This window comes from Cavia porcellus, unplaced genomic scaffold (assembly GCF_034190915.1).
Source record: "Cavia porcellus strain 051 isolate PalLab524CR breed Dunkin Hartley unplaced genomic scaffold, mCavPor4.1 scaffold_2, whole genome shotgun sequence".
NCBI classification, from domain to species: domain Eukaryota; kingdom Metazoa; phylum Chordata; class Mammalia; order Rodentia; family Caviidae; genus Cavia; species Cavia porcellus.
The window spans coordinates 73085738-73113287 of NW_026947485.1; the positions used below are offsets into that span (position 1 = coordinate 73085738).

The window sequence follows — 27550 nt, forward strand, 5'->3', positions numbered from 1 at the left end:
AATACTTAAACACACAGTTTTGCAAATATTTTTGTCCTGAAAACTACATTGTCTCTTTTACACCAGTGTTCATTTCACAGTAATAATGGTTATGAAAGCATCTGTAGATGATGATGATTCAGGATGGGAGCTCAGTGTCCCTGAAAAAATGGAAAAAAGCAATACAAGCTGGGTGGACATAACCCAAGATTTTGAAGAAGCTTGTCGCGGTGAGTTGCAATTTTTGGATTACAAGTTAAAATCTGAGAAGTAAAATTGTGATGGTAATTTCTAAACTTACGTGCTAAATGGGAAAAATTCAACAGGTAAGTATAGTTTATCAAGTTTGTTAGCCACACTAATGTTCTGCATGGTGCTTTTAACTTTCATTTAAAGGTAGTATGTGTTTGATACGGCATTACAGATACTGAAACAGTGTGCCCTTTTAAATTTTTCTGACCTTAAAGTAACAAGTACACTGTAACAATTTCTAAAACAGCTTCTAGCCGCAGCTAGAACTAATCATATACCAAAAAGTGTTTTTGTATATTTGAGCTTTGAAAATGGTCAGAACCCATTATTTCCTGCTTGTGATTCTCCAGTGGCTTCCTGTTGCAGGTAGAATAAAATTCACTCTTCTTTGTGGCCTCCTGAGATCTGATTTCTACTTAGCACTCAAGACTGCAGTTTTGCACCACTGCCCCAATCAGTTCCAATCACAAGATCATGAATACGTTTTTGAAAATAAATGATCAGAGAAAAGATTGAGCTCATTTTTTGAGAAGAAAAAGCCTTAGAGAAAGACTGATGAGAAAGATCTCAAACTTCAGAGTATGGAATCAAAACCGAGTAGAGAAATTAACTGCAGAAGTGTAGGCTGACACAGATTCCGAAAGAACTGAGGTTAGGATGGTAAAGGTTCAGGTATAATACTGAAGTGGCTAAGAAGGAATGATGGAGGAACTTATACCTGGTGGCTTCTGTCTTCCCAGGAAGTTTACTAGATAATTTGGTAATAGTAAGGTGGGGTGTGTTTGAATCCTGCTTTTAAGGAGTGAAGATTGGAGCTGCTTCAGGCCGGAAGGGAAGTGCCTACCCTTTTTGTGTCTGTAGTTAAAGTATTGCTTAGGAAAACAGTGGAAGGGTTAGGTTGGGAGTTGCCTATTTGTGTCTACCTCAGGGAGAGAGAAAAAGTATCAGTTACAGTGTAGTTTTTGTGCTCAAAAGGCTCAGACAATTAAGTCACTCATAAATATCTTGCCCTGAGTTTAAGTGCTATGTATTAGGGAGCTATCAGGAATCTAGTTGAGAAAGGATATGTAGCTTAAGTTGAGCCATACAGGAAAGAGAGTTTCTTTCTTTCTTTCTTTCTTTCTTTCTTTCTTTTTTTTTTTTTTTTTTGGAGACAGGGTTTCACTATGCAGTTCAAGCTGGCCTTGAGCTCACTTTGTAGCCCAGGCTGGTCTCCAGCTCACAATGATCCTCCTGTCGCAGCCCCCCCAAGTGCTGGGATTACAAGCTTGAGCCACCATGCCTGGCTGGAAAAAGAGTTTCTTTAAATGGTGGTATGGGAATCTTAGTAAACTGAAATGAATTATATGAGCCAGACTTTAGTGAGAGCTTAGTTTGGGGAAGTGAGTGCTTAGCTGCAGAACATTTTTCAGTGGAGGATCTTTGGTTTTTTGCATTTTGTTTTATTTTTGAACATGGTTTATAAACATGGAAAATTTTAAGGGTATTGAACTAAAACTTAAAAGTATATGCACCACATGTTTAGTACAGTAACTGAGATGGTATCTTCTCAGTGCATAAATAGCTAAACAGGCTTTTGAGTTAGACATGGGCAGAAGTCCCAACTCAGGTATTTAGTTAACTGGATAGTTTAAGCTGAGTTTTAGCTATCTCTGTAAAGTAGTGCTGCTACTTAATAAAGTGATTAAACGAGATGGTGGCTATAAAGCACTTGATTTACTATAATAGGCACTGGATGATGGTTGCCATTGTTACTCATGGTATTTATAAGTGTATGAAAGCAGCATAATCTTTGATGGTTGGGATAGCAAGAGCCTATACCCTCAGACAAGGTTTTGCACCACCCCATTTTGAAGTGATAAAGACTTGAGACTAGAGTGGGATAAAAAGGTTACACGGGATAAGTTGGTATGTCTTGATTAATGAATGCAGTGTAATGAATGGAACACAAGAGTTTCTTAGTTGTTTCCCTTAGTGAAAACAAAAGTGAGCACATATACTGTTCAGCTTCTCCTTCCCAGATGTTAATGGTTTAGCATTCAAAACAGCTCACACACACATTTTATCATAAGAATTCATGGGACAGTTTGTGTTTTATACTATCTTGCCATTTATGTTCAAGGTCTTTCCCTTCCAGATTGTCACATAAATTTAACACGCGGCAGCTGTACTAATTTTTATGCTGTTTATTTGAATATCCTGGGACATAACACCCACAGTTGTGCATGCCATAGCTTGAAGACTGTAAAGCTGCAGAATTTAGTCTCAGCTGACTACAATTTTAGTTCCATTCTTTGTTTTTTGAGGGGGTTGTAAGGAGAAATGAGCCTGAGAAAGCAGTCAGAATTTTGGGAGGGGGTGAGCTGTTTTAGTGTGACTTCTGTTACATGATAAATTAGCCATGTTTCTAAGAAACCTTGAGTAAGCGATAAAGTTTAATCTGCATGTTGATACGGATTGAGAGTGAGTGGCACATCATTTTGTTGCCACTCAGATCATCTTTTTAACTTTTCCTCATTAGCTTTTGCATTATCTAAGGTGGCATAAATAAGGTATATTTCTTGGAACAAAAAGTTGATGTAGAAGGAATTATTTAGGACTACAGATTCAACAGCTTAGAGCTTTTGGTATTGGTAATCTGCTTTCTTTCTTCAAATAATCAGATTCATAGTCTTGATTATATTTTAGACGTGTTCTGATGCCTTTCTGAAATGAAAGCTTAAAACTTTCAGGCTATCATGGCTTTTCTTGTGATAGTCTGCCCTACATTCTCTACGGTGTAGTTTTTTCCTCTTTTTATTTGGCCCAAGCTTGTTCTGCAAAGACAGTTTCTCCTTCACTCTTTCTTCATTTTTACCTTTTCACGTAGACTTTACTATCCTTTAAAAAATATGATTTAGTTTCTGTAACTGTCAGAACAAGATGATGGTATTTGGCTATTCTGGTAATTTTTTTTTTCTTTTGGCATGCTTTGTCTTTTAATAAATGAAACATTACAGATTCATTTGGTGCCAAGTAAGTGCAGGTTTTGAAAGTTTCTTATTGAGATTAAGATTTTAAGGTTTGGTTAAGGAAAATTTTAAGGACATAAATTTCTTCACGATGTGTTTTCCTTTTAAATGATAGGTTGAGTGCTTTAGATGAAGGCATTCTGGCTTAGGCTCTCTTCTCTTATCTATATTTCTTTTTTACTTGATGTCTTCCATGCCCATAGTGTAATCACGCTCCAGTAATGATGATGACTCTAAGTTTATATTTTCAATACAGGTCTCTTCTTGTTCTATTAGGAGATGGATTTTTCACCTTGTGCCACAGTCCTCATTTTACCCCTACTCTCCATCAAAATAGGATTTCCCTGACTTCTTTTTATCCCATTTCAGCACATGGCACTATTATTTAGGCATCACACATTTCTAGAATGCAACTTGAAACCTTGTACTCTATTCTTATGTATAATCTCTTAGCAAGTCCTGTTGATTCTGCCACCTCAGTGTCTCAAATTAATTCACTTCTGTCTTCCTTATGACCAGCCATCCTACTAGTTGAAGCAATCATCTCAGGCCCAGATTTCAGTAATAGTCTTTTAATTGTCCTATGTGAATCTTTCCAGGCCCCCACAGCTGTTCTCTACATTGTACTACAGTGAACTTTTGAAACACAAATTGATGTTTGGCACACCGTTCTCCTGGACCATTTTTCTTAAAAAGAGTGATGTATATTTTGTGTGATGTGGCCTAGCCTACCTTCCTTGGCCTCTGTTGTCGCTCTCTGCCCTAAGCTTTTAGGCTTTGAAAGTATTAGGCCATATTGTCCCTGATGTCCTCTTCCTCCCCTCATACTGGAGCCATTGCATGTGGTTTTTCCTCACTTTGTTTTTGAGACAAGGTCTTGCTTTGTAGTTCAGGCTGACCTTGAGCACACTGTGTAGTCTAGGCTAGCTTGAACTCACGGCAGTTCTCCTACTTCAGCCTCCCAAGTTCTGTGATTACAGGTGTGCAACATGTCTGGCATTTTCCTTATGGAAAGGTTCTCCTCCTTGGTTTGTGGGTTTACCTTCTATCCATCGCTCAGACCTCAGCTCACATTTTGCTTCTTGAGGGGAGCTTCCCTGAGCCGTCAACCTAGGGCAGTGATTTTGTTTTTTCTTGCTAAATAATCTGACAAGTATGATGTTCCATGCCCGTAAACAGAGCCAGCACTTAGGGAAGCTGAGATACCAGGATCACAAATTCAAGCCCAGCCTGGGAAACCTAGTGACTCAGTAAGATTGTTACTCAAATAAAACATGAAAAGATCTAAGGATGTAGCTCAATGGGTGAAGATTTTGGATTCAGTCCTTACTACTGGAAAAAAATTAAAAATCTACAATTTAAAAATTTCATTTAAACATGTATGATGATGTAACATACATTTCACTTTCTTCTGCCTACCAGATGCTCTCTCTTAACCAATGGATGGCCAGCATCCTCTTTCTAGGATTATGATGCCTCCATTTATCTTCCTGCTAACAACAGAGTTAATGTCTTACACATTTTTACTCATTCTTTTAGATGCTGATCCAGGTACAAACTTAATTTTCCTTATTGCTTTCATTGTTTGGCAGGTGACATACTTTCCCTCCATGTTCTCCCTAACCGATCTTGAGGCTCTTACTTTTTTTCCCTTTTTCCAGATGATTTTGAATATTCAGTGCCATCACTGTTATTTTCTCTGACGGGTAACATTAGTAAGTAATGTTTGTAGGCTCCCTTCTCTGGGAAACCATGCTTGATTTAAACCTTGCCATTTTACTACCTGTAAAAAGTCTCTGATGCTCCTACTGTATTCATGTTTTCCATGTTTAGACGATCTCTGAATTACAAACCTACAACTTAAAAGTTTCATTTAAACATACATGATTATATAACATACACTTAACTTTCTTTTGCCTACCAGATGCTTTCTTAGCCTGTGGATGGCCAGCATCTTTTCTAGGATTATAATGCCTCTAGCTATCTAGAGCCTAGAGCTAATTCAAAGTCTGCTATCCTTACATTGATTCTCTTTGTGCTACAGTCTAAAAAGATACAAGTCCATCCTCACCCATTTTCTTCTCTCTTTGATGCCTTAATTCATTCTGTTAAGTCCTTGTTACAAATACTGTATTATATTTAAGTCTTCCCAGTTTCTTTGGCTCCTGCCAAGTACTTTAGGAAAACTCCTTTTATTGTGTTTTTTTTCCTTTTCTAAAGTATGAGTTGCTTATATTTCTTGTTTCTTTTCTGTTTTATCTTCTTTTACTCAGAATATTTGAAGGTCCTCAGTGTGTATTAAGAATGAATAAAGCTGGGTGTAATGGTGCATACCTGTAATCCCAGCAATCTGGTAGGTGGATGGAGGAGGATTAAAAAGCTCAACCTGTGCGGTTTAGCAACTAAATGAGGCTCTGTCTCAAGAAGAAAATGGGGGAGTGTGTGGCTAAAGATATAGTTCACTGCAGAGACCTTGGATTCAATTTCCAGTACTGCAGAAGACCAAACGAAACAAAAGAATCAATATTCTTAAATTGTATTTTTCCTAGTTACACAATATTTAGATTTGAAACTAGAGAAGTTTGAGAATCACTGCATTATGTTAAATGCTGTCATTTTGGGCAGTTGCCTAGAACCATCATAATTACAAACACAAGCATGGCTGCTAAAATTGTGATTCTTGATTGTAATGTTACCATCCAAGTGGTCTGGAATATGCTTTTGTTATCTTTTTTAAAAAGATTATCATTGACCTGATGACACAGCATTTCCACAGCAAAAGTGTAGATTCTTTTTATTTTATTTTATTTTATTTTATTTATTCTTTGGTAGTGGGGATTGAACTCATGACCTTGGTCTTGCCAGGCAGGTTCTTACACTGCTGAGCTAAATCCCTGGCCCCAAAAGTGTAGATTCTTTATAAGATTCTCATAGATAGCTTTCACTTTTCTTAATCATTTGATAATCATTCTAGGAGTTTGCTATTTACTACTTTATTCTAAGAGGAAAAGAATGGATATCATGTAAACTTTTTACAGTGATTTTTTTTTGTAAACAAAAATGGTTTTGCTTGTTCTGTGTCATCAAGAATGTTTTCAGAGTAGGGTTAGGCAGCACTGGTGTTGTGGAATACTTAGATTGGTGGTTTTCCCCTACTCTTACTGTTATTGGGCTAACTGTATTTCAAGGGACTTTTGCTTAAGGCTCAAGTCATTTTCAGCTATTAGAATGCAGGCATGTGGGTACTGCTTGACAGTCTGACTTGATCCTGGTAGGTTTGGGGAGTAGTCTGGATTGCTTATTTACGTGGTCACTTAATTCTCTTTCCAGTACTGTACTCTGACCTTCAAATTATCTTGGAAACTTTATTTTATTAACCCCTCCAAAGAAAATCTTCAGGTTGCCTAGGATGACAGAAGGTCATCTATTTGGGCAAGGGCATGGGAAAATCTGACAGCCTAGTCTTTCATATTTTAGCCCTTCTTTACCCTCATTTCCAAAAATAAGTGATAAATCAGTTCCCACTTTGGATTCAGAATTCAATTTTTCCTGGGTCTGTTAAGAAACTAAATTGTTTTTCTAAATTTCACTGGTTTTCATAATGTTATCTTTTACTCTCCTGTTTTTCCTCTTTGAGGTTTTTGTCCTTTTTTTAAAAAAAATTTCCTCTTGAATTAATGGCATTTCCTGAAAGCACTGAAAGTTGGTTGCATGTGATCAGTTAGCCATCTTTACCAAGGAATAAATGTTAATTATTCTACCTAAATACCATTTATTCAATAATTCTAGATATCAGCTGTATTACAGCTATATTACAGATTAAATAGGGCTTTTGTGGGACCTCTCACTAAACCTAAACCTAATTGATTCTAAAGTGCAGCAAGATTGAAGACTGCTGCTTAATGGTGGATACCATTTTCATTAGCTGTTTATTTAAGTGTTTCCTGTGTTATTTAAAGAAAATGGAACTTTAAGTTATTTTGATGCTGTTCTTGGAGCAAAGAGAGACTAGTTTCTGGATAGTCAGTGCAGTTTAAGAAATACAAAAGTTTATGAGGAGAAGTATAATTATGTCATTCAAAAATGATTTTTAAATTTGTCATTCTGACTGGAATATTATGGCTCATGGTAGGTTATGTGTTAATTCTAAAAAATCTATTGCTTTTCTTAAATCACTTTGATGTATAGTAATGATGGTGAACCTTTCAGAGACGGAGTGGCAAACTGCAACTCCAAACCCACTTATTTATCACAAAGTGCCAACACTGTAATTAAACCTGAATATTAAGGTTTTCATTTAGAAAGAAACAATTCTTACCAGGCATGGTGGCACACATCTGTCATCCCAGCTCTCAGGAGTCTGAGGAAGGAGGTTTGCCTCAAGTTCGAGACCAGCCTGGGCTGCATTGTGGGTTCAAGGCCAGCCTGCACTGTGTAGTGAGACCCTGTGTCAAAAACAAAAAAGACTCAGAAAAATCCAATTCAATGTAAACATCTTTTGTCTTAGAAAAACAAAAAATAATAACATATATGCCATAGGTTCACCACTACTGGTTTATAGTATTCTCCATATTTAGGTAGTCTATAGAAAACATACTAATTATTGAGTAGATATAACCATTTCTTAATTTTAATAGCAATGCAGAGACATTTCTTCAGCTGCTTATGTATTTAAAAATTCCTGTTTGGAATTGAAAGTTTTGATATAAATATATTCAAAGGATTTGTCTCTGTTTCTTTCAGAATTAAAGCTGGGAGAATTGCTTCATGATAAACTGTAAGTATGTATATGTGTCCTTGGAAATAGTGTAGTGTGATACTTTAATCTTTCTTTTCTTGTGTGGTGTAGTATTCCTTGAAGTCTGGATAAGGTTATATTTCAAAACTGTTAAAAATGAATTATGAACCTATTTTTAACTTTGGTGGGCTACTTTGGAGCAGCTGACCCTACTTGGGAACTGAAATGGCTATACTTAGTAGAACTGTACTTACGGTGCTTTTCTTGAGGGTAGATGTACTGCATATGGAATTTCTTAGAGAAAAGATACCAGATGTTTGCTATGTATGAGAGGTTGGTGATCAAATATTTGGTGATTAAATACCTCTATTGAGAATCCTTGGAAATGCAAAATACTGTGAAAGAAATGGGCTACGAGTGGTGACACTTGCATGTAATCTATCTGAGCTAGGGAGACCTGGATCTGAAGTGCTGAGCCCAGCCTGGGCAACTTAATGACTTAGTGAGATCTGGGTGAAAATAAAAAATAGAAAAGGGAATGTAGATGTATATTAATGGGAAGACCCCGGGTTTATCCTCAATATCACGAAAAAATCAGTAAAATAAAAGGAAATGTCTAATTATACTCCCTTAGAAAGCATCAGTTTCTCTACTATGGACAGTCTTCATTTTCAAAGTTAGGAATGTGAAATTTTGAATTAGTAAATGAACAAGATTGGACACTGTGGGCACAGGGTCTGAAATTCAGTCCTTCTCAAATTTTACCATAAATTGGAATCCTCTGGAGGACTTTAAAAAATGCACATTGCTGAGTTGCATCTCTAAAGTTCCATGTTTATTAGGTCTGGTGTGGGACCATAGACTTTTAGTTGCTAATAAATTCCCTGATGAGAAATTTGATGTTGTTGATCTATTTTAAGGATTTAAAGTATTTCTGCAGTTATTGTTACCAACTTTTCCTTTATAGCTTTATACATTATTGAAGAGTAGTTAATTTACTTGTTTTACCTTTAGAACTTAAATCTGTCTGAAGTTTATTTTTTTAAAATTGTATAAGTGAAAGATTTAATTTTTTCCAGATGGTTAGCCATTTGGGAACAACCCATATATTAATGAATGAAGGGATAAAGAAAATGTGATATTTATGTACTATTATGTACAGAATAATACTATGGAGTACTATTCTGCCATAAATAATGATAAACTTGAAACATATTTAGATATATGGATGCATCTCAAGACCATAATTTTAAGTGAAATAAATGCAGAAACACAATCTCAAATACCACATACCTGCTGTGTAGAAACCCAAAGGGTAAATACATACAGAGTAAAGTGGAGGATACACCTTGGAAAATTAGAAAGAACTTATTTAAATGAGAAAGCAAACAATGGAGTGGGAGGAAGAAGGGACAGAAGGGAACAGGAATTTTAAAAAAAGAGAGTGAATAGAAGGAATAACTGAGAACAGTTTTTATAGTGGGGAGGGAAAAGGTTGACCAAAGGGGAGTGGCATGGGGGAAAAAAGGAAGATATGTTACATATAGATACAAATCCCCATGATGATTGTGATCATTATGGCAAATGTATGTATAAAAAATTTTTAGTGCATGTTTGTAGTACATGATGTTTAAATTCCTTGTGTGGAGTTGGCTCCTGTACATAAATCCCTGCCCCCCCCACCTTTAGCTATTGTAGTTTTAAAGTATTATATGGTGTTTAGTGACTGTATTGTTTTTATTGACAAAATTGTCTTCTATTCTTGTATATTTTCTCTTTTAACTTCAGAAGGTCTTTGAAAAGTAGCATTTAGGTTTGGTTAATTGCTAGTCAAGTTTGTGCATGAAAAATATCTTTAGTAATAGTGTCATATGATCATATTGTCAGACTATCTTTGATTGAAACATGAGAAGTATAGAGGGATTTCAGGGCAAGAGTGTTTTAAAGTTCTTTTTTGATATTTTACTGCTACTTTTTATATGAAAGAAATTACTTAACTTGATGGGCTAGATGCCTGTGTTTTTTCAGTACTGAAATGACTTAGGAAGTTGGTAGCTTGATAACTGGCTGCTTGAGCTTTCTTTCAGTGTTTTCATTTCCTTTTCCATTTCTTGAATTGTATCTTGATTAACACCATACTTATAGGTTATAGTATATCACAACTGTGTACTTTTGAGATGAGTTAGCCACAAATACCAAAATATTGAGATTTCTAGATTGTTTTTCTTTTTGTTTGTTTGCTTATTTTGAGACAGGGTCTCACTATGTGATATAGGCTTGCCTTGAACTCACTTATGTGGCCCCAGGCTGGCCTCAAACTCAAGGTGATCCTCCTGCCTCAGTGTTCTGAGTGTTGGGATTGCAGGCGTGTGCCGCCACACCTGGCTATTTTTCATTATGTAATTGCCAAAATTTTGGGCATTGTAGGTTAAAGGTGCCAGATTAATTCTTTTTCAAGAAAGAAGAAAATGAAAAACAGTTACACACTATAATGATCATTCCAAATACAACTTTCTGAATGTTATAGAAAATGATTTAAGGGAGGCAAACTGAAATCTGTTATACATCCCCTTTTTTTCTTCAAAGGTTTTTTGAGACAAGGTCTTGCTAAGTAGTTGAGGTTGGCATTGAACTCACTATGTAGTCCAGGTGGGCTTGAATTTGTGATTCTCTTGCTTCAGCATCCAAGAATTTTGGGCTTACCTAGCCCAAAATGTGCTACCCTGTGTAAGTTTAATGCACAGTGTTTTTGAAGCAAGTATGAAAACATTTAAGTTCTTTTCTTCCTCATAGAGCATGTAAAATAATTTGAGTGGAAATATATGAAAGAATTTTTGTGTTCATTGTTGGTTAACTAAGAACTATTAGCAAGTTAGAAATAGACTAAATATATAGCATACTATAGTTATTAAAGTTATTGATAATTTCTGTTGTTGTGGGATTTTAGGTTCAGAAACAGTTTGTGTTTTAATGTATTTGCAGATTTGGTCTTTTTGAAGCCATGTCTGCTATTGAAATGATGGATCCCAAGATGGATGCTGGCATGATTGGAAACCAAGTTAATCGAAAAGTTCTCAACTTTGAACAAGCTATCAAGGTAGTCAGCATTATACTTTGTTGTCTTTTCTGTGATCTTTTATATGTTAAAACAACATGTTTAATAATAAAACCAAACAATATATTTGTTGAAAGTATATTTTTAAAAAGCACAAATACTAAACAAGAATTAGTTGTGACCTTTTTAGTTACCTATATTGAAATCTAGAAATGAATTATTCAAGGTTTTCTACTATAAACTTGTTTTAAAGGTACAGATTTGTATTTTAAAATTAATTTTTAAAAGTGAGAATATAATCGAATACCAGAATAACTGGCTTAGATTGTGCATGTAATATATTAATATAACAAGCAAAATGGTTATGATTATGAACTTAAAATTTACTCAATGAGAACTGATTTAGAAACTTGTCATTGCCACAGAATTTAATTTTATGTTTTATGAAGAGAGATTGGCTAGCAAATAGATACTACAAGCAAAATTTACAAATAGTATAGTCAACCAACTTTAGGAAAGTACAGTGTTTTAAAACTACTTACTTTTGGTAAGTAGTTTTGAGTCATTAAAATACTTATTACTTGATTTGAACTGTGCTATTAAAATACTTTTTTTATTTTTTATTGCATTGTAAAAGTATTATTTCAAACTAGAGAGGTTTTTATTTTATTGAAGACCTGTATATTTTCTCGCTGGGTGTAGTGGTGCATGCCTGTAGTCTCAGCACTCAGGAGGCTTAGCCTTTGCAATCGTTACAAGTTCAATAGGAGCCTGGGCTACAAAGTGAGCACATGGCCAGCTTGAACTTTTAACAAGACTCTGTCTCAAAAAGATAAATAAATAAATAAATAAATAAATAAATAAAGTAAGTCTATTTTCTCTAATTATTTGTCAATTAAAAATAAATATTTTTAAGAATACAAAATCAACTTAGTATCGTAGTTTTATTAGATAATGAGGCAGAATTTTCTTAGAATTGTTCTTTTTTACATGTCTGAGTTTTGAAATCTAAAATGCTACTGTATATAGTAACCATAAATCTAAACAATTTCTGCTTATATATCACATTTCCCCTCCTTTTTAGGATGGCACCATTAAAATTAAAGACCTCACCCTGCCTGAATTGATAGGGATAATGGATACATGTTTTTGCTGTTTGGTAAGAATTAAAATAAGATTGTTGGTTAACTAATTAAAAATCTGTATCTTAACTGAATATTTGAATTTAAAGTACACACTAGTGTTAAACACAAGCTGTATGTAATGTTGAGTCTAGTGAGTTATATAAACGATTAGCAAGCCAATTTGTATCACAGGAACAAGCATTGCATCTTCCGTCTGGGTGCTTCTACAACTCTCATTTTCTGGGCAAAGAAATAATTTTTATTTCAATGAAGATAGTATTATTCAGTGTATCCTTTTTGAGGTCTGGGGATGTGGCTCAGTAGTAGAGTTCTTATCTTGCATGCATAAGACCCTGGATTTGATCCACAACACAACGAAGACAAACTCCTTTTTGTTTTCAAGTTATCCAGAGAAATAAACCTAATTGTGAGTTCCATAAGATAAGCATAATCAAAACAACAGATTTGGATTGGCCTGGGAAAATTCTTTGCTACTAGTCTTGGATAATTGTGATGTGAAGTTCTGTGAAGAAAATTTTTTAGTGATTTATGCTTTCTGGGTGTGTGTCTCCCTTAGGCAGTGTTTAATTGTAGAAAATTTTTCTTTTGTACTGTGTCCCCATCTAACCTTCCTTTTTCTTTTTGGCTTTAAATCGTCGTTAGAAATATATAACATTTACTCATTTATTCATTCAGCAAGGATCGATTGCTGAGTATTAGGAGTACACATACCTTAGTTGTTTTACATGCCTAATTTTTTCACTTAAGCTTATGTATATAGCAACCTGTTTTTCTTACATTGCCTTGGGAAGAGGCATAGCCAGAATTCTACTCCTGATCTTCTGTCCTCCAAAAATGAATTTCCCTCACAGTCATTTTTAATACCTTTTATCTGTTTACAATTCTGTGGTGTAGGGAAGGGAAAAGAAGGGAGGATTGCTAGGGACAATCTGATGACTTGCGTTTTCGTATGCGCTTTCATAATGGTTGCATGAGGGCAGAAAGGAGGGGATCATTATGTCTAGGGTGGGGAAATAAAGCCTTTAGAAAAGAATGATACTGATATGAAGTACTAAAGACTAATAGGCATGTGACAAAAGGGTTAAGACTATTGCAGGCGAAGTGTTATACGGGGAAGGCAGAGTCCTGTTGCAGCACTCAGAAACAGCTGTTGGTGCCCAAAGTCTGACAGGGAGCCAACTGGGAAGAGTATAAGACTAGAGAGAGAAGATGAAAAGGTAAACTGAGGAGCGGTGTTTGCCAAAGTTGAGAAACTATTTGAGACTCAGGAGGACTGTATTAAACAGTTTGGGCTTTTAAAGGCACATGGTTTTTAACTGCACAGTCTCTCTCCAGTGCCATAGTTATTCCAAATAACGTACCTTAATTAGAATATTTTTCACATCTATTTCCTCCTGTTTTAATGCAGTAATATATGTATTGCTCTACTGCAGAATTCCTTGGGCCATAGTGTAAAATGTACCTGTATAAACTTGGGAGAATTATTTAAACTCTGGCTATTTGTTTACATGTAAAGGAAATGAGTATGTCAAATGACTGTACTTGGCATAATCCTTGGGACTAATAGTTTCTCAGTTTTGATTATTATTGGTGTGTTAATCTTAGTGTTGTAGAATGATCATCCTGGTTGGAAGTACTAAATTTGCAATAAGAGGTAGGGGAAGCACGGCGTAACTTCCTGCAATAATCTAGGTAAGATATGATGTTGATGAGTTAGTGACGGTGAGCATGAAGAGTTGAAAGAACATGATTAGTTCTAAAATCATGAATTTGCCAGTTTATGCAATTTATTGACAACATTGTGGACTTGTTTGTTTTTTAATCCAACATGAGATGCTTATTGGTCTTCAGGTGTATTGCAAAGAGAATAGAATCTAATATATTTACAGATTAAGTATCTGTAATCTAAAAACCCAAAGTCTAAAACTTTTCAAGCACTGTCATGCTATTTAAAAAATTTGAGATATCAGAGCATTTCAGATTTCAGATCAGGCACACTGAACCTATGGATTTGTGTGCAAACATTCCAAAGCCAGAAAACTCTACCCTGAAACACTTATGATCTTAACCACTTCAGATAAGGGATATTCAGCCTGTATATGATATTTTAAAAACTTTAGTGAAAATGAATTCTAACTCTGTAGTTTTCTCCTGATCCTTCCTTTAATTCCTTTTTAAATCTTTCAGTTAATCTTACATTTACTCAGGTCTCTTGTCTTTTGGATCAGTTTAGACTTCACAGACTCTGTAACACTAAATATGTATGTTCTTTTATTTCTTTATAGATAACATGGTTGGAAGGCCATTCCTTGGCACAGACTGTATTTACGTGCCTTTACATTCATAATCCAGACTTTATAGAAGATCCTCCTATGAAGGCATTTGCTCTGGGAATCTTGAAAATCTGTGACATTGCAAGGGAAAAAGTAAACAAAGCTGCCGTTTTTGAAGAAGTAAGGTTTTTTAATATAAGAATTCCTGAAGCTTATTGACCATTTTTTTTTTACTGTGATATATTTAAATGGTTTTATGATTCTTATTTTTGTGTGCATGTATAGCTTAAGATAGCTTTTAAAGACAATCCTGTTGCTAGGCATGGAGGCTGTGCCTGAAGTCCCAGCTTCATGGGAGACTGAGGTGGGAACATTGCTTGAGCCAAGAGTTCAATGCCAGCTTGGGCACCATAGTAGGGCCCCATCTCAAGAAACAAGTGTTGATGTTGCTACTTGTAATAGCAAAAATAACCAAGTTTTCGACAAAGGGCTTTCATCTTATCTGTTTGTTTTATCCCATTCATTGAATATCCATGTGTGCGGAAGACTAGTCTGAGATTGGGGAGATTGACCCTGTAATCAAGTCATAACCCTGGCCTAACAAAAGGCTCTGCTTTCAGGCTTTAGATAAGAGCAAAGGACAATCTGAAGCATGTTTTTAGAGAAGATATTTCCTCCAGTTCTAAGTACCTCACACAAAAGAATTTTAGCCTTTTTTTTCTTATAAAAAATAAAATTTCAAATGATGATAGTTGTAAGAGAGAATGAGATCACATTTGCAGTTGTTAATAATAATTTTTTTGGTGGATTCTTCCATTCTTTGAAATTGTTAAGTTCCTTTTGAATGCTATTCCTGATCCAAAATAATTATCTCAGGCTCCAGCAATGGTTCTATATATTGTACATGAAATTTTCTTAAATTTGTATTATGTATGCGGGAATAATTACATTTGTGCCTAATATGATTGTGCACATTGGTATGTATAGGTTGTGAGTTATTAGTGAAATACTATTTTTTAAACACTCATTTATTATTTAGCTAAATATCTGTATTGGTATGAGTGCTATAAAAGACCTTATCCAAATAGATGGAGTTTTAAGAAGAGTGGTTTAAGATAATGAGAAGAGAAATACAATACAGATTTGAAAAAATACTTACTTTTTCAAAATATAAGGACATTAAAATCAGTGGGACAGGGTAAGGATTCATTTAAAAAAATAGTCTTAAAATAGTTGGATAACATTCTTGAAAATTGTCATTTCACATCTTGCAGGTAGATGAAATACTGTAAGGATACAAATATGTTTAAAAATCAGGAAACAGTAGTTCAGAGAAAATAAAGTGACTTTTAAGGATAAAATGTTCAATCTTGTGTCATGCAATCCAAATTAAAATGGTGAGGTGGTTTTTTTTTTTTTTTACATATTACTGGCAAACTTTAGAAACTTTTTATAATGTATCATGTTAATGGTTTCCTTGAACCACTGGAGAATAAGCGGCACACATTATTATCTCTTTGGCCTGAGTGCCTCAGTATGCATCTACTAAGGGAAAGAGCACTTTCCTATACACACATCACAGTTACCAGTCTCAGCAAAACAAGGCACTGTTGGTGTTCCTTGATTGTCGATTGACTCAGCCCTTCATGCATTCTTTTCCTTCTGTAATACAGAATTTGGTCTAGAATTGTGCCCTACTGCAAACCACATAGCTCTTTAGTATCCTTTAGGCTAGAGCAGACTCAGCTTTTCTTTGTGTAGTGACATAGATGAGTATATGACCTCTTGCTTCTCCTTTTAAATAGAATGCACTTGGGTCTTGTGTACTATTTTTGTGTACTCTTTCCTCACAGTTAGATTTAGATTTTGCAGTTCGGAATATGATGTAAGGTTATTGCATCTGGAGGTGTACCATGTCCGGTTGCTCTTCAGTGGTGGTGTTATTTGATCACTCCATCAAGGTGTTGTCCATTACTATATTACTACTATTTTTTTCCCCTTGTTGTGAAGCAGTTCTTTGGGAAATGACTTAAGGTCACAAAAACGTCTAACTCTTTTAAAGTCTCTCCTTTTATACTTAACATCCATTAATGATAACTTGCCTGGAGTAATCTTTACTGTGATGGTTGGAAAATGAAGATATTTGTAATTCTAGTACCCACTGTATATGTTTATTGACACTAGGCATTCTGTAAGCAAGGTTCATCCTTTTTGATGGATTTTAAACCCTTACTATTTTTTAGAAGAACAGGATGATAATACCTGTAATTTAAAATGCACTTATCTTGACTGAGCAGTTTCATTTCAGGCACTTTTTCCTAAAAATATTTGCCCTCGTATATAAAGACCTGTATACAAGGATATTGTGAAATTGTGTATAATAATTAAGATCTTGAAATAATGTCAGTATTCTTCAGTAGACTTATTAAAAGGTGTTACACTTGGGGCTGGGGGAAGGTAGTGGTAGTGTGCTTCCCTAACAATGTGCAAAATTCTGGGCTTTATCCTCAATAATGAAAGTAAAAAGTTACACAATCAAGTGTGTAGTTTTTATGTGTACAGTTAATATTAGCTCTCCAGAATAAGAAAAGTCAGATGTAGAAAACCATATATACCTTGTTAATGTTTCTTTCTCTCTTTTTTTAAAAGGGGAATACATAGATCTTTCATATATCAATAGGAGAATAACTGGATACCAAGAACTTTTGCTGTTTGTAATGTTGAAATTTTTATTATGTGTCTATATTACTTTGAGAAAAACAAAATGTTTTAGTACTAGAAGAAATTATAATTGCTTGTCTATATATATTATAGATGAAGGACCTAAATGGCAGAAAATTTACCCTCAGTACAGTCTAGGAAATTAAATTAATCAGTTCACTTTTCATCTATAAAAATTTTAAATGAGAATATTTAATGTTGGCACTTTAGTTTTTAACCAGTGAAAATGCATTAGCATAGCTCTTTTGGAAAAGAATTTAACAATCTGTATGACAAGATGCTTAATTATTTTGATAACATTTAAACTAGTTATTGCATGCTAGAACTCAGCCTGATAGGAATAATTAGAAATGCAGGCCCTTGGAGCTGGGGATTTAGCTTAGCGGCATAAGTGCCTGCCTTGCAAGCAGGCAGTCATGAGTTCAATCCCCGGTACCGATAAAAAGGAAAAAGACCAAAAAAAAGAAATGCAGGCCCTTTATGCCTCAATGTGTTAATCAAGATTTTTCAGTAGTGAATAATTACAGGACTATCATCCAAAGTGTATTGCTAAGGTTATAACTGAAATAAAGCACAGATCATTTAATATATATACTGAATAATAATAGCTTTTAGTGTGATTGAATATATAGCATGTTTAGTGTGCAAGGAAAAGGCATACTTGAAAGCAGTTAAAAATGCAGCATACAGTGTATTCAACAAATGGAAAGAAATACAATCCAAGATTAACTTCTGGACAGGAAAGAACTTTTCAGATTTTTTAGATCTTCAGTAAGTGTACCTTAGTTTTATAATTAGAAAACATGCTGTTTGCCTTGGAAAAATGCTTAAGGAAGCTCAAAATGAGCAAATAAGAATGATTTATATATTTCAGGATAATGAACAAGCTGTTTATTTGTTTGACTCGTACGTGGCTTAAGGTCCTAGTTAACAGAATATTTTATTCTTAGATATATCTCCTGAACTTGAAACATTTTCAGCCACTTAAAACATTTTTTTCTTAATATCTTACATGTGCAAAATGAAAACTATAATTCCCCAACACCATCAAACTGTTTTTCCTCTTGATTGTGTATCTTACAAAGTGACATCTTTATTCGTGTCTTTGCTTCTTTTCTCTAACTCCTACATTCAAATTCGTGTAATTTGCCAAAATCTTGAATCTAGCTCTGTTCCCTCTTCTCTCTCATTTTTTTCTTGATTTATTTGGTGCATTACTGTAGGTTTAGATTCCTGTGAGATTTTCTGAACTCCTTTTTCTGGCCCACTTTTTCTGTTTAGTCCATTCTCCATATGTACAACAGTTGTCTTCCTAAAAATAGGTAATCTGATCATATTTAGTTTTGTTACTTCAGAATTCTTTCTGAAGTGTGCATGTATGATTTTTTTTTTAGTACATGTTAGATGTACATAGTGGTCAAATTTATCATAGAGACTTTGTGCCTGTATGTGATGTAACTTGATTCTTGTTTTTCCCATTCCCCTACCTTGCCTTTAGTCCCTTCCCGTTTACAAAAGCTTCTTTTCCATTTTTTCCTTTTTCTTTTTTTTTTATACCAGAGAAACAATGCAATGTTGATAGGTGTGTCTGATTCACTTGCATGTATGTTTTAACAAAAGTAGTAACAGCACTTGCACATACTTTTTAAAAAAGTACAAGACATACAAAGAACAATAGTTCGGTGTCCTTCCCTTCTGATTTCATTAATAATATTGCTATTTTAGCTTTCTCTTAATAATTTTCCCTTACTTCTGGATAAGAAATTTATTTTATTTGATTTAAAGATTATATAATTTTATTTATTTATTTTGTACTGGAAATCAAACTCAGGACCTTGTGCTTGCTAGGCAGGTGCTTATGCCACTGAACTATATCCCTGACCCATATTTTACAATTTAAGCTATAATATATAATAATTTATAATATATTATCTGCTTTCTCCAAATAGTAATTCAGTTTTTGGTTAAATCAGTTCAGATATTAAAAAGATTATATAAATGTGAGTGGCAGATGAGTCCAAATAATGTATGCCTTTACTTCCACTTATACAAAAGTTTTCCTCTTTTGGAGGTGATAAGTATCTGTTCTTTTTTATTTGCTTAAATTTCTCTGTACTTTTCCCAATTTTTCCTATTATTATTAACTCCAATTTATGGATGCTGCCTGTGTATTACTGTTACTTTCTTTAAATCCTCGATACCATGATCATTTGCTGAAATCACATCCCTAGCTTTCTGATCCCTTCTATCATTTCCTTCACTTACCTGACAAAACCCCAGCCGTCTGCCTACTCCTGCTTGTACCCAAGCAGCAGGAGCTGCTAGAGAAAACTCATCTGTGTCTGTGTTCTCACTTTAAGGCTGCAAATCTCAGATGGAGATGATTCTGGCCAACACTTGTGTAATGTCTTAGTTCTGGCCAACACTTTTCCATGTCCTAGTTCTCAGTGCTTCCAGTGCTTCTCTTTATCATTAGGTTGTTTCCGACTGTGTTGAAGTATTAGCTATCACAAATGCTTATGTATATCAGGATCTGTTTACTGTATTCTCTGTCCTATTAAAATCAAGTATTACTAAAACAGTTTAATTCAGCCCCTTCACTTGTGTCATAAATTATATCCCTTTTTTTTTTTTCTGGTGCTAGGAATCAAGCTCATGATTTTGCACTTGTCAAGCAGGTGGTGTGCCCCTGAGTTATATTGCCAGCCCTCCATCCCTCCTTGTCTCCTGCAGTTAATAAACCTGCCTTTGTATTGCATTACAGGTGTCTCCTTCACTGCTGTATTATTATTACTGGCATATAACTTCTCTTAGTGTCCTTCATTTTATTTTATTTTATTTATTTTAGTTTTGGTAGTACTGGGGATTGAACTCACAACCTTGCGCTTGCCAGGCAGGTGCTTATATCACTGAGCTAAATCCCCAGCCCCGAGTATCATTCATTTTAAAGCAGAACATCTTAGTTCTTTTGATCCCAGGGCTCCTTGTATCCACTAGTTAAAGCTCTTTGAATGAGCACCAAAATAAATGATAATTTTCACCACCCCTACAGAGAGTTCATCTTTATTTCTCTGAATCCTGTGTTCACATTATTCTCTCTAAAACCTGTGTGCATTGTTAGACCTACTTGACTGCTTTTTGCAGTACTTTTTCTGGATATTATATTCTTGGCTTTACTTCCACATCACAGATTAGTCCAGTTCCTTTAGGATTCTGCTTGTCTATATGCTCTCTAGGTTATGTTCTCTAAATCTGCTTTTAATACCAACTGTGCACTGATGTCCAAATACGTCTTTAATCCTGATTCCTTCTCTGCCTTTTAGATTGAAGCAGATATCCTATTGAGATCCTCACTCGAATAAATGAAAAAATTGTAAACTTAACCAAAATTGTAAACCATTTCTGCCCTTAAAGATGTTTTTCCCAGGGATGGGGATTTAGCTCAGCAGCACAAGCGTCTGCATTGCATGCATGAGGTCATTAGTTTGATCTCTGGTACCAAAAAAAAAAATGCTTTCCAAAGTCTGTTTCATTTTAAGAAACAGTACTATCCTTTGATCAGTTATCCATACTTAGAACCTAAAGATGAACCAGTAATGGTGGTACATGCCTGTAATCTAAGCACTCTGGAAAGCTGAGGTAAGCGAGTCATGAGTTTGGGGCCAGCCTGGTCTACATAGTGAATTCAAGGCCAGACTAAAACATAGTAAGACCTATCTCCAAAAAAAACAAAAACAAAATCCATTATATATACTTTCCCTTGTACTTGTCGCTACCTTCTAATCTGAATTTAGTAACTTCCTATCCCAGGGTTACACGGTCCCTGTCCAAGTCACCATCATTTCATGCTTGGTCTATTTATCAATAGAGTCAGTATCTGGTCTTCACTGATGATTGTCCACAGAGCTTCCAGAGCGATCTTTTAGTAGCAACAGTCTGTTTTCATGACTCTTCTGCTGTCAGTCTTTTCAGTGACTTGGGCTGAATTCTTGTTACTGTTTTTTGGTTTTTTTTTTTTTTAATGAATCGTGCTGTGTGCCCAGGCACAACATGAACTTTTGCTCCTCCTGTCTCAGTCTCCTGAGCAGTAGGATTACAGGTATGTGCCAGCATGCCCAGTTTAAGGCTTGTATTTGTTACATAGTACCAGTGATACTACCTCAGAAGGATAGTTTTCTTAGACTGTACTTGGCATACCATCAGTTGACAGCTAAAATTTAGACTTTTGTTTTTTTTTCTATACCATGTTGGCCTTCAGTTTTTCAAAATTAGATTTTACCTTCTTTCAAATACATAGATTTTTCTTCTGAAGAATTAGGAGTCTTGCACATGGGTTGTGTGTATATTTGCTGCAGCTGCGGTAGTTTAATGAATCACATATTCCCTGTTTGCTACTGTGTTGAGCACACCTGTGTCTGGTAGCCAGCTGGTGTGTGTAGGAAGGCAGCCTGCCTCCTGTGTTTTGCCAGTGCCTTGTAGTTCGCATCATGTGTACATATGTCTACTGTGCAGTTTGGTGCCTTGTGCCCAGCACTATTCTGAGCCCCAAAGATAAAGCAGTGGATAAAACAAAGCTCTGGCCTCTTGAATTACACATTTCTTATCATAAAATAATCAGTGCGTGAGCAAACAGAATGTCAGGTGGTATTGAGTTCCATGAAAAAGAGTAACATTAGACTAAGGGGATGTAAACTGCTGTAGAGGTTGCATAGAGAAAATCTAGAATAGTTAACATTAGAACAGAAACTGGAATATAGTAAAGGATAGGTTTTTGTAAATGTTTTTTTGTCTTTTTCGTTTTTATCGGTACCAGGTGTCGAACTCACGACTGCCTGCTTGCAAGGCTGGCACTATGCCGCTGAGCTAAATCCCCAGCCCCCTTGTAAATGTTTCCAAAAAAATTATTTTGAGGTGAGATCAACATACACAAAAGTCCTGATGAGGCACGATACGTGTCGTGTATGTAACAAGAAGATAAAGAGTGTGGTGTAGCTAACATGAGTGGTTAGCAGCTAGTCCTGAGAAGGGGACAAGAGGGGTCAGAATTACAACAAAATTCCTAGATTCCTAAGAAAAACAGTGAGCATCAAATTCATCTTAAGTACTGTATACTAAAGTTTTACATCACCAAAAGGACCCCTTAATGTCTTAATTTCCTAGCATTTATCATGCAGTCCTTCACTTTCCCATGTTCATATCACATCCCTCAGAAAACACGTAAGGTTCCATTTTCAAAGTCTAGTCTCACCACACCTCACCCTTTCACAACTCTGTCTAGTTTAGGTCTTCTCCAGCTCTGCCATAATCTCTTCCAGACGGATCTACCATCTACACTTGTTTCTGCTGTAATCTATGCACTGTCATAGGCAGGTGGATTGTCTGAGAGTTAGGTCATATCACTTCCAGAGGTCCATTGTGGTCTCCCTTTGGGGATGTAAAACTTTAGGATCTTCTTTCATTCATGTCTAAGTAGACATAAAGTATAAACACCTAGAGGATAAGCTGATAGCTCTACAATATCACTTATGATTTATTCATTTATACTAGGAATCAAACTCAGGACTTTGTGCTTGCTGGGCAGGCGCTGTGCTCCTGAGCCTTATCCCCAGCCTCCACTTAATGATTTTAAAGAGTTAATCATGTGAGTCCTGCAAGGCCTGTAAGTTCTCTTGAGACCAAGAATACTGTGGGGTTTTTGTTATTCTGATTGTGAGATACAGTACTTACCATGAATTTCATGCTCAAAAATTTTTTTTTTTTTTTTTTTTTTTTTGTCCTTTTCCTTTTTATGGGTACCGGGGATCGAACACACAACCGCCTGCTTGCAAGGCAGGTACTTATGCTGCTGAGCTAAATCCCCAGCCGCTCACAATTTTTTTAAAAGCCTAGAAATTTTGTTGCAATTCTGACTATTTCTGTAACTACTATTACTTTATTATGTTGTTTCTCTGTACATATTTATGGGAATTATAATATGCCAGAAAAATCAACTTATGATTAAAACAAGTATGCCACTTAGTTTTTTGGTTGAATGAGTCCAGCAAATGACCTAATTTTTTCATGACTCAGCAGTGGATTCATTTAAAACATGATTTGGGAACTGGGGATCTGTTTTTCTTTACTATGAGCTGTTGACCATGGTTTTCCTATCATTTTGGTAAGTCTGTGTGAGAAGGCTTAGCTTTTGCAGTTTAATAGTGTATGCAGACACTATTTTTAAGGTAAGTTTTCTCTAAGTCTTGCAATCTTGTCATCAAGCAGTAATTATTACACATGTTCATTTATGAATGTTAGAACACTTTATAAGTGGAAATTACTGTTCTGTGATATTTTCATAAGCATTAGCCTTATTTGAAAAATGGACATGTGAAATGAAGATATACTTAAATTGTCCAAAGACAGGCAACTAAGAGCAGAGAAAACACTGGGGTTTTAAGTGTGTTCCTGTAGGGAAGGTTTAAAGGTGTGATATCAGATGTCAGGGCAAGCTGAATGACATTCCATTTCTGTTCTCCTATTGTCAAATAGTGATTTTGTGAGAGAAATGTAAAGATTTTGCTACTATTCAATGGTCTAATTATTTCTGTTTTTGTGCAGGAAGATTTTCAGTCAATGACTTATGGATTTAAAATGGCTAACAGTGTGACAGATCTTCGAGTTACAGGTAAAACCACTTATAAAGATAATTTACAAGTTTCGCATTTTATTTCCTTTTTAAAAGTAATTGTTTCTCTTTCTAGGCATGCTAAAGGATGTGGAGGATGACATGCAAAGAAGAGTAAAGGTATCTGTCTTCTCTGCACATTGATATAGGGCTGTTGTGTTCTTAAATGTCAGTTTAACGTTAATTAAAATTAGCTAGTATAGAGCTGGGCATATGGTTTAGTGGTAGAGCACTTGCCTTGCATGCACAAAAAAACTTGGGTTCAGTCCACACCACACACACACACACAAATTAGCTAGAGTAGATAGAACCATGTGGTTTCTTTTATGTGTAGCAGTTTGTTAGTGAATCTGAAAACTGTTAAATAGTTTTTGATAAACTAATGTCATGTTCAAGTGTTGAAAATTAACTTTCAGTTTTTTTGTCAGTGTTTTTGACTTTTAGTAGGCTATTTTAAGAATATATTTTTCTCCACTAGGGTTGTAGAGTTTTAGAATTGTAGAGTTGCTCATAGGTAAAGACTGTCCTCTTTACCTCTGTAGGTATAGGAGTGAGTGCAACATTGGGACTGCTGTACGGCGGGGGGAGCTGAGCATCTGGTAACATCACCAGTCGTTGAAGGCTGAGCTCCCACCCTTTAGCTGTGTTGATCCTGGTGGTTTGCTTCTCATAGAGACAGGAAAGATGCTATATTTCTGCTGTTATTTTACATGTACATGACAGTAGAAGTGTAAATACTAGAGTGTTAGTCTCTTTTTAAATTTTTTCCTATTATTCTATGAATTAGGAAATTAGATGCACACTGGCAGATGGGTCACAGGCATGTAATCCCAAGTACTCTGAGAGGTGAGTCAGGAGGATCACAAGTTGATGCCTAGCCTGGGCACCTTAGTGACTTAGCAAGACTGTCTTAAAATTTAAAAAAGAGTGGAATGTAGCTTATTGTAAAAGCCTAGTTTCCATCTCCAGTAGTACAATAGCACAACACAACACATACTTCCCCACTTTTGGTAGAAGAAAATACAGCTCACAGAAGTCAAGTGAAGCTGTCTCAGTCTTACTTTAAGGGCATATACTTGGGGAGTATAGTAGCTTCAGGTCCAGAACCCACATCTGCTATCAGATTTTCCTGTGCCACTGCCTTGAAATTTTGGCAAGTGAAACAGCTATAACTATCATACTTTAGTGTAAAAAATATTAGTATTAACTATGAGACTTTTGTTTTTGTGCTGTGATTTTTCAAGGTTGCTGATTTGAGACCTTTATTTTAAAATAAAGTTTCTGTATATAACATTAATAGCAAGAAAATAGTGGACATAGCTTTCTTTTTCTACTCATATTTGTTCTAAAATAGATCCTTGTCTATATTCAATAAACTAGGTTAGTGCATTCTTTGCCTTGTATACTATCTAATATTTCTCCAGGGTTGTATTTGTTTTAATTTACCTTTTTTGAAATTTTAGAGTACTCGAAGTCGACAAGGAGAAGAAAGAGATCCAGAAGTTGAACTAGAAGTAATTGAACTTATTTTCTGGTAGATTATATCAGAGAAGTCTACCTCTTAATGTTGTAGTTTTATGAACTGCGTTATAATTTATGGAAGCCCTTTTTAAGGTATTTCTTTAAAAATGGACATTGCAAGGGGCTTTATTTCCCTTGTATTTATCTTGATAGAATGCTAATACAGCTCTTTGAAATACATGATTCAAAACTCTTCACTGTCCCAGTGAGGTAGGAAGAAAAAATGATTTTTTACAGATGATACATCAAAACTTAGCATAGCTCAAGAATGTCTACATTATCAAAAGTTGGTGAATCTTTGTTGAAATTCTAAGTTTTCTGACTCTGCTAATAGCACTTTAAATCCTTTTTTAAAAAATGCTAGTTAAATTAGTTTTGAGATAATAATGTAACTTAGGAAAACATTTTCCTGTTGCTAAGTAACATAGGTTTTGTTTTATAATGTTTTCTGCAGCTGAATTTTCAGGCATTTAAAAGCTTATAAGTGAAGATGTACTGTAGTAAAGTATTAACATTGAGATTTAGAAGTTAAAATATTTTAAAATGAGATTCTTTTGACAGGCTTTGCAGGTTTTAATTTGTAGTCCTTTCCTTTCCTTTTTTTTTTTTTTTTTTTTAGCACCAACAGTGTTTAGCAGTATTCAGCAGAGTGAAATTTACTCGTGTGTTACTGACTGTGCTTATAGCCTTTACTAAGAAAGAGGTAAGGGAATTTACTATTATATATATTTATGTCTTATTTTAATGACTTGAGTAGAATAACTTCTTGAAGCAGTTCTGAGATTTTTCTGTTCACGTGCTTCTGATAATCATTCATACATCATTTGATATATTTAGACTGGAGTAACCATCAAGACTTTCTGGAGAAATCACATGAATCTTACCTTGAATTCTAGAACCCATTTCTATTGATATAAAAATGTTTCATATTACTTACTAATAAACTGTAATAGAAGCAGAAATTGCTTGTAGGTTGTTATATTTTGTGGATTGAAAAGGGACAATTAAAAATGCAAATTTTATATAGGTCTGTTCTTCCCTTCAGTTAAATATCAATTGTTAGATTTGTAGTGTACCGAAGGCAAACCGTTGGTCAGTATTTTTACTTTTGTGTCATTTAAATACCAGGCCATTACTGATTAATTTATGAATAAATGGTGAGTAAAAATACCACCTTTCCGATGGGTCTGATTTCTGTAATTTTCCTCCACCATCTTGATGAATATTTTAGAATTGTTGACATATATTTTTCATTTTTCAGTTGACTGTGTTTCTGGACTTTATTTTTAAAAATAAGATTAATACAGTAAATCAGATTTCAGATGTTTTTAGTGGATCCCATAATACATAGATATGAAGGAAAAAAAAATTATTTTTATCCTAACAGGATCTGGGCATCCTGCATTAAGTGAATAATTTGTGAAAGCCAGTATCATTACAGCAAGCATTTAATTTCATTATTGTTTATAGGATTTTCCTATTTAATGTATATCTTTCAGTGAAAGAATATGTAAGAATGTTTTTGGTGATTTATTTGCTAGACCAGCGCTGTTGCAGAAGCTCAAAAATTGATGGTTCAAGCAGCAGATCTTCTTTCTGCCATTCATAATTCGTTGCACCATGGCATCCAGGCCCAGAATGATACTACAAAAGGAGGTAGTTGTCCATCTCACTGTTACTCTTTTTTTCTTTCCCATTCAGAGTATGCATAGTGTTTGGCTTATTCTAAAATTTTATTCAGGTTAGTTTTCCTGGACCTTGGAACATTTACTCCAAAGACATATAGAATATTTTAGACTCATTTGTAAGTTTTTCTAGACTGAAAATATTGTAGAACTTGGCAATGCCCTGTGGCTTACTTCTTAGCCTGCATATATGCCCTGTCCTTCAGATATTCTCTGCATGTATTCCTGCTGTTTGCCTAAAAACTGATCACTTTCATTATATAGTCTATACTAAGCAGTAGGCAGATCCAGCATTTCCCATGTGGCCTTCCTGCATTAGGCCATGTCTCCAATATTGTCTGTAATTGTTGACCTGTTTTCTTTCTGTGAGCTTAGGCAGGAACTGTTTCTGCAGTACCTAGCGTGTCATTAGAACTCAAATTGGATTCATGCAGGGTACTTCAGGCTATTGTGACCTTTCTTAGCATAGCTGGTCCTGAGTCCTCCAGGGTATACCTCTACCTTTG

The 27550-nt window shown here is 35.1% G+C and overlaps 1 protein-coding gene across 6 annotated transcripts in view; it reads left to right on the forward strand.

The window, feature by feature from the left end:
* The window catches only part of Naa35 (N-alpha-acetyltransferase 35, NatC auxiliary subunit), a 69125-nt gene that overhangs the window by 880 nt on the left and 40695 nt on the right, over window positions 1–27550 (forward strand). For 3 of the 6 annotated variants that reach the window (XM_063243765.1, XM_063243768.1, XM_063243771.1), the window contains exons 2-11: window positions 67–209; window positions 7986–8019; window positions 10963–11077; window positions 12120–12194; window positions 14466–14633; window positions 23772–23838; window positions 23915–23958; window positions 25302–25352; window positions 25979–26062; window positions 26901–27015. In XM_063243765.1, coding sequence (XP_063099835.1) covers window positions 86–209; window positions 7986–8019; window positions 10963–11077; window positions 12120–12194; window positions 14466–14633; window positions 23772–23838; window positions 23915–23958; window positions 25302–25352; window positions 25979–26062; window positions 26901–27015 — 877 coding nt within the window. In that variant the 5' untranslated portion in view covers window positions 67–85. The remainder of the gene's footprint in view (window positions 1–66; window positions 210–7985; window positions 8020–10962; window positions 11078–12119; window positions 12195–14465; window positions 14634–23771; window positions 23839–23914; window positions 23959–25301; window positions 25353–25978; window positions 26063–26900; window positions 27016–27550) is intronic. The other 3 variants (XM_063243775.1, XM_063243787.1, XM_063243783.1) reach the window with 1 other exon arrangement.